General features: G+C 42.2%; 1 protein-coding gene and 2 long non-coding RNA genes across 3 annotated transcripts; 1 reads left to right on the top strand and 2 right to left on the bottom strand.

The window, feature by feature from the left end:
• Positions 1 to 1099: 1099 nt before the first annotated feature.
• Positions 1100 to 3922, top strand: LOC127950615 (uncharacterized). The gene is made up of 2 exons (XM_052547780.1): positions 1100 to 2006; positions 2426 to 3922. The coding sequence occupies exon 2, from the start codon at positions 2807 to 2809 to the stop codon at positions 3845 to 3847; it is 1041 nt and encodes a 346-aa protein (XP_052403740.1). The 5' UTR covers positions 1100 to 2006; positions 2426 to 2806; the 3' UTR covers positions 3848 to 3922.
• A 1085-nt stretch (positions 3923 to 5007) lies between these two features.
• Positions 5008 to 9589, bottom strand: LOC127950621 (uncharacterized). The gene is made up of 6 exons (XR_008152494.1): positions 8598 to 9589; positions 8234 to 8520; positions 7957 to 8036; positions 7771 to 7882; positions 6194 to 6529; positions 5008 to 5665 (listed from the first exon to the last, which is right to left on the bottom strand). It is a non-coding gene; the product is annotated as an uncharacterized LOC127950621 (long non-coding RNA).
• Positions 9584 to 10933, bottom strand: LOC127950625 (uncharacterized). The gene is made up of 3 exons (XR_008152498.1): positions 10189 to 10933; positions 9839 to 10028; positions 9584 to 9648 (listed from the first exon to the last, which is right to left on the bottom strand). It is a non-coding gene; the product is annotated as an uncharacterized LOC127950625 (long non-coding RNA).
• Positions 10934 to 12145: the final 1212 nt, after the last annotated feature.

The following is a 12145-nucleotide window of genomic DNA, read 5'->3' as shown; positions in this document are numbered from 1 at the left end:
AGAGACATTCTGGATCACTCTCTTATCGATAATTACAATCGTCAGGTAAGATCATCAGGGAACGCCAAGAGGCGTTCGTAGGGGAGGGGGTACTGTCAAGGTTCATGAATTCACTCTCTCCCTCTCTCGTCTATCATGTTTATGTGTGTGTCTATGGGCGTGGTCACTGATCAGCGACGATCAGCAGCGCCAGCTGGTTTCAATTGTGTCCTATATAAGTTCAGTAACTGGTGTTTCATGTTGTCAGATCGTTGTTTCTCCCTGGTATGCTCCCGTACCTGTTTCCTGTGTCCTAGTTCCTGCCTGAGTCTTCCTGTGTCTTCGTCTTGGATCTTCATGCTTCTCTGGATTATTCGTTCACGAGGATTGCGCACTCACCGGGATTCGAGGGATCATCACCGAAGCAAGCACCATCATCGTTGCCCACCAAGGTCCCTGTGTCATCGTGCCATCTGCCTTGTGTCCGCCCCTGTGTTGCCCTGTATTCACTGTGACTTCCTGACTTTTGTGCTTTGTTAATAAAACGCCTTGCGTTTACATCCTGTCTCTGTGTTACGTAACAATTCAAGACTATTTAAGAAGTCACAATCACTTTGGCCATGTTAACTTTCCAATGAAATGCATCTCAAATGTTTTTAATGTTAAACAAAAAAAAAAGTCACACTCTGATTGTCATCCATCTACGCTGGTCCTGTGATTCGGTAGGTGGCATTGTCACTGAAAACCTAGGGGCCTAAAAAATGCAGGTTTTACAGGCAGATGCTGCTTGCTTTATATAAATCATGTCTGCAGCGTTTCCTTCAGCAAACATTCAAATGTCTGTGTCTAATGTTCCACTGATGTTCTAAGGATAATTTGACTGTATGCTGGGAGTGTTAGTAAAAGGCCATTTATTTTTATCTTTTACATAAATAACAACATAACACCCATCAGAATAAAACACAAAAACAACAACAGACATATAATCAATTTACATATTCCAATGAGAGAATTTTGTAAATTATTTTTATATAATCCTGTATTTAAAAAAAAAAAAAAAAAAACACTGGCAAACATCAATTGTACTAGGTTTTTTAATGCATGCTGTTGTAACGGGTATATATTATCTAAAAAATCATTATAATTTTGGGGGACTTTTATTTTGAAGGGTGGATTGGTTTTCGGGGGTTGAGAGTGAGAGAGGAGAAGAAGAACGGGGTTGTATGGTGACGCACAGAAAAAGTGAGTGTTGTATTTGAGAAGCTCGTCCGATAAAGTGACTTAACGAAAGTTAATCGGGGCTTAGATCGAATAAAGGACAACATCAAGTAATTTTTGTGAGCTGTGCCTCGCGTCTCGTAGTTTTTTTTGTGAGTTCGATCTGTGAATCGCATTGCGTTGGACTGCTGGAGCGACGCAGTAATGTTTGTGAAGGCTATAAGAACTGTGAGTGTATTTAAAGCACAAGTTCAGCTTGATTAGTGACGATTGAAGAGATTTTATTTTTTTTTCTCCACATTTTTGTTAAAGTTTTGGACTTCTTCCATCTTGAAACGCTCGTACAAACTAACGTTTCAGGAAGTTTGGTCACGCGCATTTTAGTGTTCGGTACGTGTTATCGGACGTGAGATGCAAATTTCTGTCTGCAGTTGGTGCTGAACATCGGGGGTTTTTTTTCTTCAGAAGATTTGAGTTTAAGACTATTTTGTGTTACCCTGCCATCCAACGACATCTTAGTTTGACATCTCAGTGGTGTATCGCAGTTTAATACATCCCTGTTGGTTCATTTCATTTTGATTCACCTCAGTTTGATTCATTCGCTTTCGACTCATTTTTGATTAATTTTTTTTGTGGGACATTTCATTGAGCTTGGGTGACATTCCTACGAAATCTCAAGATAATTTCAACGCACGCTACGTCAAGACAACTCATCTCAATTCCTTATTTTTTTTATATATATTTTTTTTGATCCGAGGAACTTTGAACTGTGAGAGTTCGGTTGAATCACAGAACTTAAAGTGAACTGAGTGAGTACATAAAGAGACATTTCACGGGAGTGCTCTTCCAGATGTGAAATTGCATCGTATATATTGATGTTGTTTTTTTTCTTCTCAAATGTAATTGTCTGATCATTTGAAGTTGATCATTTTGAAAACTTAAAATTCATCATAAGTGGTGTTTACAAAAGTGTTTTTTTATTTAATTTTGAAGTGAGGTTTATCTTTGTACAAGTGAGAAGTTTAGAGTTTTTACATTGAAAGTGACTGGGTTGTAGTGAGTTTGAAAGAAAACACAAAGTCCATGCATTTTTTGTAATTTATTTTATTTACTCTATTTTATTTTAGTAACCCTTAATTAACACTTGATTACAAGAAAGAAGAAAAGACACAGATAATAAATATTGTTTAATTTTCATACTTACCTCATTGTATTTCTTTTTGTTTAGAGCTGTCAAGGAGTAGGGGCATCTCAGCTACTTTATTAGACCAGAGGAGGGAGGAATATATTAGATTTTTCTCACACCCCTACTTTTACTTCAGGAAGCCAGTGACATTACTTAAGCTGAAGCCTACCCTCGTCGGTCTGTACATTCCAATAAAGTAGAACACAACATACATACAATTAGTGTGTAATGAGATTAAAAGCACTGGAAGCGGGGACTAAGATCTTTTCGTTATTCAGTCTTCCGTGGCAGCACTAATACATTTTCCCCTACAAGACGGGTTAAATACTCGTTACATAAGTGGCGTCACGAACAGGATCCATACTTAGCCTAATTTTTGTGGTTGTTGTAGTATTCTGTCCCAGGTCTGTGAGCAAGAGGGAAATGGCAGAACTGGAAGAACTGAAGAAGGAGTTTGCTGAAATGCAGAAGAGGTTAGCGGAGCAAGCTGGGGCATTGGATCATGCCAGAACGGAACAAAGAGAAGCCCTGTCACTGGCCAGAGCAGTAATGGAACAGCAAGCATCCACTCGTGCAACCCCAGCAACGATCTATATTCCAAGAGATCATAAGCTTACAGATTTCACTGGAACCACAAAACCTGGAGAAGGAAGTGTGGAAGAGTGGATTGTCTCTATGAAATCAGCCTTTCGAGTCATGAAGGTGCCAGAAGAAGATCAGGTGGAGCTGATAAAGCAGCACTTAAAGGGGGAGGCTAAAGATACTGTGAGGTTCATGATGGAAGAAGTGGATGACTGTGTGGAGTCCATTTTTCAGCTGCTTCAGGAAACCTATGGAGACAAGGTACCTATTGGCACAAGGTTGAAAGACTTTTATGATCGAAAACAAGCACCGAATGAGACCATACGTGCCTATGCTTACGATTTACGAGAAAAACTCAACAAAGTGAAGCGCAGAGAGCCCAAACGAGTTCCAGACGAAGAGAGTGTTTTGAAAGAGCAGTTAGTCCTTGGATTGAGAGATGATTTCCTGAGAAGAGAGATGAAACGGAGGGTCAAGGAAGAGCAACGGTTGACTTTTGCACAGCTGATGCAGGACGCCATCACATGGTCTGAGGAAGAGGAAGCACAATCTGAAGGTAACCTGAAGACCCCTGTGCGTGCGAGAGTAGCAGTTCACACTACAGTTGCGACTGGTGACAATCCATCCTCACTGACACTAGAAAAGTTGCACGAGGCAATAGAGAAAATAGCTGCACGACAGGAAGAATTGTACAGAATTGTCCATAGTCAAGGGAGAGTTGATCCCCAGTCTGATGTTATGAGAAGACCGCCTCTGAGAAACAGTGAAGGGCAATATATCTGTTACACATGTGGTCAACCAGGTCACACCAGTCGACGTTGTGGCGATTTGGAAGAAATCCATGCCAGCTTTTCACTTTTTCTAATGGGCGGAAATCAATGAAGGAAATTTAATATAAAAGCGAGTTTAGAAACGGAAGTGAAAGAGAGGGAAGTAAAAACAAAACACACGTGTAGGTTGTATTGGAATGGGACGCACGCTACCTGAAGGTTGTTGCTGTTTTGTGCTGGAATCTGTGCATGCGCTGACTGGGTGCGATCGCCGAAGTGTCGGAGAAATTGAGCTCTACTACATGGTTCGGTCGCCTGCCTGGGGATACACAATCCAGACTGGTTCGTTCGCCTGCCTCAGGTACTAGTGATGTTGTCCATCATTTGTTAACCTCACGTACTCTGTCCCCGGCCCGGGATTAGCGGCCGCTACACGGACTTCCCACAGCCACCACACACACACACACACACACATACTCTCATTGCACACGCATACACCCATACACAAACACTCGTTGGGATTATTTAGTTTTCTTTGTTGTGTTTTTTTTTCTTCTCGTTTTTTTTTCCCTTTGATTAAAATTGAACATGTAAAAAGAAAAGAACTTTAAAGAGGAAAACGAACTTTAAGACACTTGTGAATCAAGGACTCTCGTGATTTTGTGATTGTTTATGAAATCTTGAATTGAACTTGAACCGCAATATTGTTACTTTCTGTTTACACTTTCTTCTGTCATTTGTTATGTGAAGTAACGGAAAAAAATACAAATGGTGTGAAAATTTGACTTCATGTAGTTTTTTTTGGAAACCTTTTTTTTTTTTTTTTTCCCTTAAAACATATTTTCTGTTGTTGTGTAACAGTGGCTTGAGCTATTTACTGGGAAACCGAAATTAGTTACGCATTATAAATAAATAAATAAATAAATATTTTATTTTCTTGACAAGTTTTGCTTGTCTGGCGCCCAAACAATTTAAATTAAATATACATTTATGAAGTACCATTCTTTTTGGGGCAGCCACCGTTACATAAATGGCGCCCGAACAGGGACTTGAAAATTAAACGCTTTGATAAACCTGGACGACTTGAAACTTAAACATTTATATCGTGACCACTTAAACGGGTCACTGGAACTTTGAATTATAGTTTCCCTAAAGGATTACTTGAGTGTTGGTTATTGTCACTTAAAACTGCATATTTTTGTGTTTGTGAAATGTATACTGAACTGAAACAGTTTTCTTTATTGAAGGGTTTTGTGGGAAGATTTTTTTTTTTGTTCATGAACTTACACGTTGTTAAATATATAATTGTTACCCCTTAGTTGTCTTGCTGCTATACTGATTGACCTAATTAATGTGAAAGCTGGGGAAATAATCATTTGTGTTATTGAAATCTTATTATTGTTTGTGAAATTAAGGGAATTGTAGTGTGAATTGGACAACTGGACAGACATTTCACACTGAACTGTTAGAGTATTCTGTTCCAATTTATTTTTTTTAAACATTTGTACATTGTTGTTTGTTTTTTTTTTTTCACTCAACGTACATTTCACTACATTTTTACACTGACTACACATACATTGACAATCAAACATGGCTACCACTCCTCTCTCTCCATCCACTTTTGTGGAGATTGAACCACCGGCACCCGATGTTGCTACCCCAGTCTGGCCTCCAGCACCTCGTCCTCTACTTTCTCCACCTGGACTCTCTCGTGTTCCTCTCCATGTCACTCCTACTCAAGCCAGCACCACTGATGTACCAGGAACCCAGGTGCGGTTTGCAACTTCACCACTAGCTGGCAGTACTCCTGTTCAACCCTTCATCTGGGAGGAGGAACCGAATGGCGACTCTATGCAGATATGTACATTACTTGACCCTTCATCTCAATCTTCGGCGGCACAGCAGGACTTGCCTGGTATCCTATCAACTCCTGGAAAAGGAATGCATCAACTCACTCAAGTTAAAGAAAACTGGGAAACGTTGACACAACATATGCAAACCCATGAGAAAACCATTGGTGAACTTGCCATAGAACTTAAAACCCTGTCTGCACGCCAAGACAGCCTGATTTCTAACCTTGCTGATAAACTCAAGCACAATCAACAAGAAGTGCTCACCCACATTTCTGAAAGTAAGAAGCATGTGAAGGAAGAGGCTGATCAACTCACTAAATCACTTAAAGTTATGATTTCTGATGAACTTCACAGAGCTGAGACTACATATGTGTCTGAAGTGCGGTTTATGATCGACCAACTTCAAGTGGAGTTTCAGCAAGACCTCAAATCCTACCTGGTAACCCATCAAAGAAATCATGATCAGTTATCTACAGAGCTCACCCAGTGTACCCAAATCACAAACACATTGTGTGCAACTGTAAAGAGCTTACAAACTGAACTTGATAGAAGACTCAAAAAGCAAGAGAAACAAATGACTGACCTGCAGACAAGAGATTACTCACCTTTGCCTCTTAACGCTCCAGTTTCAGCTGTATCACCAGTGACCGCTCCTTTGCTTCCTGCTCCTGTTGTAAAGAGTGATCATCTTAAGATTACATTTCCTACTTTTGGGAGACAGTCAGATGACATGGACCCCTTGCTCTATCTAACTCGATGTCAGGATTTCTTAGCGTTACATCCTCTTACTGATGCTGACATTCTGGCCACTTTCCGCACTGTCCTTTACGGTACTGCCCGGGACTGGTGGGAAGTTGCACGATCCTCAATAACCACGTGGGAAGAATTTGAAGCTGCTTTCCTCTCTGCTTTCCTCTCAGAGGATTATGAAGATGAGTTGGCTGAACGGGTAAGGACACGAACACAGGGAGAAAGAGAGAGCATTAGAAACTTTGCATTTACATACAGAGCTCTCTGCAAAAGGTGGAAGCCCTCCTTGACGGACAGTGAATTGGTGAAAATGATTTTAAAAAATATGAACCCCTATCTTGCAAGCCAGAATCGCAGTCGGGTGAACACAGTCGATGAACTTGTGAAATTGGGCCAACAGCTGGAAAAAGACTACGAACAACAACTGCAATATGAAAAACGTGTGAGTTCTAAGCAACCCTTATCCATGCCTCAAAGACCTATTGCCAACCACCCGGCAGAGAAGCCTTTAGTGCAATGCTGGCGATGTAAAGGCCATCACTCCCCTGGCCACTGTCCTCACTTTGTCTCTTCTCAGTCCCAGTCACCTCAGTCCACCAGCAAACACCTTTTCTCTAATAGCAAGTGGACAACATTTCCAGCTTCTAAAGGTACTGGTCCACCTGGCAATCGCTCTGTGTCTGCCACCTTTCCTCAGAAGTCACCCACAACTGGTAAGAAAACACCACCTACTGAAATTGTTCCACAACAGTTAGTGATACCACTCTGTATTGGTACCTGGAAGGGAAAAGCCATTGTTGATACTGGGGCTAGCTACACCCTTCTACATGAGAATCTCTGGAAGGAACTCTCTTCACAAAAACTCAATCCATGGACCCAGGGTCCACTCTACCTCGCCAATGGGGAAGCAGAAATTCCTTTAGGTTGGGTAAACCTGCCAATTACCCTACATAAAAAAATATTCACCATATCTGCTGTGGTTCTATCAGCCAAAGCCCTGGCCTATGCAGTCGTGTTAGGACTGGACCTTATCTTTTCCAGTGGGCTGCAGATCAATGTTGCAGATCAAAAGTATTCATTTCAGTCCAATCCTAAAGAGTATTATCCTTTCCAGCCAACAAATGCCAGTGTACCAGTTATCAGCTCCCAACATCCAAGGGGAAAGATTGGAAGTAAAAACTCCAACAGTCTCTCTCTACTATCTTCTGTTCCTCCTCCTCAACTTAACATGGTTCAACCAGCCTATCTGGATGACAAGACACTAATTGACACTGCTGTACAGCATGCCCACTTACCTCCGGAAGGAAAGCAACAGTTACTGCAGATCCTCGAGTCAAACCCTCAAGTTTGTACCCTTCGCCTGGGACGTACCGAAGTTACACAGCATCACATATATACTACCCACCAAGTGCCTATAAAACAAAGACCGTACCGTACAACACCTGCCAAACAAGCTGTCATTACAGAGCAACTGGAAGAGATGTTGACTGCCGGCATCGTAGAACCATCACATTCTGGATGGGCCTCACCTGTCGTCTTGGTCCCTAAAAAAGACGGAAGCCTCAGGTTTTGTGTGGACTACAGGAAAGTTAATGCCATTACAGAGAATGATGCTTACCCTTTACCCAACATCACTGAGATCTTAGAGTCACTATCTGGAGCCGCCATCTTTTCCACGATTGACCTTAACAGTGGCTACTGGCAGGTGAACATGGATCAAGAAAGTAAACCAAAAACTGCTTTCACAACTCCATCAGGATTGTTTCAGTTTAATGTTATGCCGTTTGGGTTAAAAAATGCCCCAGCAACCTTCCAAAGACTAATGGAGACGGTTCTAGGAGAATTGCGTGGAAACATCTGCTTTGTCTACATTGACGACATAATTATTTACTCACCATCTGTAGCCCAGCACTTCTCCGACCTCCAGGCTGTCCTCCATAAACTGCAAATGGCTGGCCTCACCATTAATTTAAAAAAAAGCAAGTTCTGTCTTAAAGAAATAACCTTTCTGGGACACATTGTCAACGTCCAAGGCATAGCTGCAGACCCAAGTAAAGTGGAGGCTATACGGGAATACCCTGTGCCCACCAACATCAAGGAGGTCCAGCGCTTCCTGGGGTTAGCCGGGTGGTACCACCGGTTTGTACCAAACTTCTCCAGGATCGCTGAACCCATCAATGCACTGAAAAAAAAAGGATGTTCATTCCTCTGGTCACCACCATGTTAGCAAGCCTTTGAACATTTGAAATGCTGTCTAACCTCTCCTCCCATTCTTGGCCATCCGGACCTTCAATTGCCTTTTACTGTTTACACTGATGCCAGTGACACTGGTTTGGGTGCTGTGCTGACCCAGCGCAAGGAAAAGGGTTTAGAACAAGTTATTGCTTATGCCAGCAGAACCCTGAACAAAGCGGAGACCAATTATACAGCCACCGAAAAAGAGTGTTTGGCTGTAATTTGGGCCCTGGAAAAATGGCAGCACTACCTAGAGCACAAATTGTTCACCGTCATCACAGACCACTCAGCCTTACAATGGGTAATTTCTTCCACAAAAACCAAGAGTCGCCTTATCCGGTGGGCCTTGCGACTTCAGAGATTTGATTTTATCATTGAATATCGCAAAGGAAAACTAAATATGGCACCTGATGCTCTGTCTCGGATTCGTACCAGCTGTAACCTGTACACCAACCAAGACCAGCAGGAGAATGCTGAGTTTCCGATGTCTCCAGCCACAATCTGGGAGGAACAGCACAAAGACCCTCACATCATCAAAACACTTCAAGCACTTGCAGAAAATGATTCCCCTCTAAAAGATCAGTATGAGGTAGTGGAAGATAAACTCTATCACAAAACTCACCTGCCAAACAATCAAGTTCATTACAGAGTGTACATTCCTAACAGCCTTGTGTCGTCCATTCTACACCACTACCACGCAAATCCCTGGAGCGGTCATGTAGGTATTTATAAGACCTACAAGCGTATCCATGATGTTGCATTCTGGCCTGGAATGTGGACTGACATAAAACACCATGTTAAAAAATGTGTCAAATGCCAGACTCTTAAGGGAGAAAATCAGAAACCTGTGGGCAAACTACAACAAGTCACCACCACCCATTCCAACGAGATGCTTGGAGTGGACATTATGGGCCCAATGCCACGCAGCACACAGCAAAATGAGTACCTCTTAGTCGTTGTAGACTATTACTCCCGGTGGGTGGAATGTTTTCCCATGCGCAACGCTAAAACTCAGACTGTTGCATTACTTCTTCGGAAGGAAATTCTAACCCGTTGGGGGGTACCGGACTTCATTCTGTCGGATAGAGGAACCCAATTTGTGTCATCATTGTTCAGAGAACTCTGTCAAAAGTGGAGTATCAAACCTAAATTGACGACGTCATACCATCCACAAACAAATATGACAGAGAGGGTAAATCGTACGCTCAAATGCATGATTTCTGCCTATGTGGACAATAATCACAGGAAATGGGACCAATACTTACCTGAACTCCGTTTCGCTATTAATTCAGCTGTCCAGGAAACGATTGGGATGACCCCTGCAGAGCTTCATTTGGGAAGGAAACTGCAAAGTCCCATGGACAAGTTGTTACATGGCAAGAATATAACTCCAGATTGTCTATCTTACGATACAGTCCACCATCTAACTGAGCTTCAGACCAAGGCCATGGAATGCTGAAAAAAAGCACAAAAGAGACAGCTTCGGAATTATAATAAAAAAAGACGAGAGGTTACATACAAGGAAAAGGATCGTGTGTGGATGAGGACTTTTCCCCAGTCTAGTGCACAACATCACTTCACTGCAAAATTGGCTCAGAAATGGAAAGGCCCCTACCGTGTCATAAAGCAGATGGGTCCATTGAATTATCGAGTAGCGCTAGAGTCCACTGGCGAAGATGTTCGCATAGTGCATGTGTGCAACCTGAAACCATGCTTTCCCACGGCTGAAGAGCTGGAAAGCCAGGAGAAGAAAAGACTCTGCCAAATATTCAATGAATCGTCTGATGATGAGGAATTCATTGGATTTTAAATATGATTAATATTTCAACAACCATAGGTTGTTTTCTCCAGGGAGGGAGAGTGTGGCGATTTGGAAGAAATCCATGCCAGCTTTTCACTTTTTCTAATGGGCGGAAATCAATGAAGGAAATTTAATATAAAAGCGAGTTTAGAAACGGAAGTGAAAGAGAGGGAAGTAAAAACAAAACACACGTGTAGGTTGTATTGGAATGGGACGCACGCTACCTGAAGGTTGTTGCTGTTTTGTGCTGGAATCTCTGCATGCGCTGACTGGGTGCGATCGCCGAAGTGTCGGAGAAATTGAGCTCTACTACATGGTTCGGTCGCCTGCCTGGGGATACACAATCCAGACTGGTTCGTTCGCCTGCCTCAGGTACTAGTGATGTTGTCCATCATTTGTTAACCTCACGTACTCTGTCCCCGGCCCGGGATTAGCGGCCGCTACACGGACTTCCCACAGCCACCACACACACACACACACACACATACTCTCATTGCACACGCATACACCCATACACAAACACTCGTTGGGATTATTTAGTTTTCTTTGTTGTGTTTTTTTTTCTTCTCGTTTTTTTTCCCCTTTGATTAAAATTGAACATGTAAAAAGAAAAGAACTTTAAAGAGGAAAACGAACTTTAAGACACTTGTGAATCAAGGACTCTCGTGATTTTGTGATTGTTTATGAAATCTTGAATTGAACTTGAACCGCAATATTGTTACTTTCTGTTTACACTTTCTTCTGTCATTTGTTATGTGAAGTAACGGAAAAAAATACAAATGGTGTGAAAATTTGACTTCATGTAGTTTTTTTTGGAAACCTTTTTTTTTTTTTTCTTTCCCTTAAAACATATTTTCTGTTGTTGTGTAACAGTGGCTTGAGCTATTTACTGGGAAACCGAAATTAGTTACGCATTATAAATAAATAAATAAATAAATATTTTATTTTCTTGACAAGTTTTGCTTGTCTGGCGCCCGAACAATTTAAATTAAATATACATTTATGAAGTACCATTCTTTTAGGGGCAGCCACCGTTACAACGTTGTAGGCAGTTTAAGGAGCTGGGTAACCGGGGCACTGCGTCATCATCAATGGCGGAAGTATCTGAGGTGTTAAGAGGAGCTTCGTCAGGTGACAATCCAAGCACCAGTGGGCCTTCCGTAATCCGGAGCCATACAGCTGATTGGAATTCAGATATAGCGCCAGAAACACTAAGGGGTAGCGCTTTTGGAGACTGTTTGACAGTGGATGTGAAAATAGCAGGGGTGCTCACCAAATGCTTGTTGGACACCGGTTCAGAGGTTACCACCATCTCAGAGTCTCACTTTAAACATCATTTCGGAGGGCAAGAGATACAGCTGGCGTCTGCTAACTGGGTGCGCCTCACTGCTGCAAACGGATTAGACATTCCTGTCCTTGGATGTCTACAGGCAGACATAGAGTGCATGGGAAAGCTACTTCCAGGGAAGTGTGTTTTCGTGCTAACAGACTCGAACCCCGAAGTGAAGGAGATGAAGGGATTGGCTGGAATTGTGGGGATGAATGTGCTTAGTGAATTGAAAAACCTTTTGCTGTCTGGAAAGGATTTGGATAAGGAGAGCAAAGTGAGCCAACGTGCAGATGCTAATGTCAGACGAGTGATAGCCAAAGTGAAGAAAGATGAAGGACTCGTGGGCCCAGAGGGAAGGATAGGATTCGTTAAGGTGTCTGGGAAGCAAGTTGTGATAATCCCACCCTTAAGTGAGAAAATTGTGGAAGGCCACTGCAGTAT

The sequence above is a fragment of the Carassius gibelio genome, chromosome B2 (genome assembly GCF_023724105.1).
Source record: "Carassius gibelio isolate Cgi1373 ecotype wild population from Czech Republic chromosome B2, carGib1.2-hapl.c, whole genome shotgun sequence".
In the NCBI taxonomy this organism is placed as follows: Eukaryota; Metazoa; Chordata; class Actinopteri; order Cypriniformes; family Cyprinidae; genus Carassius; species Carassius gibelio.
This window is presented reverse-complemented; position numbering and strand designations above follow the sequence as displayed.

Bases quoted from the DNA above. Each gene is read 5' to 3' on its own strand.
- LOC127950615 (XM_052547780.1), top strand. From the start codon at position 2,807: ATGGCAGAACTGGAAGAACTGAAGAAGGAGTTTGCTGAAATGCAGAAG.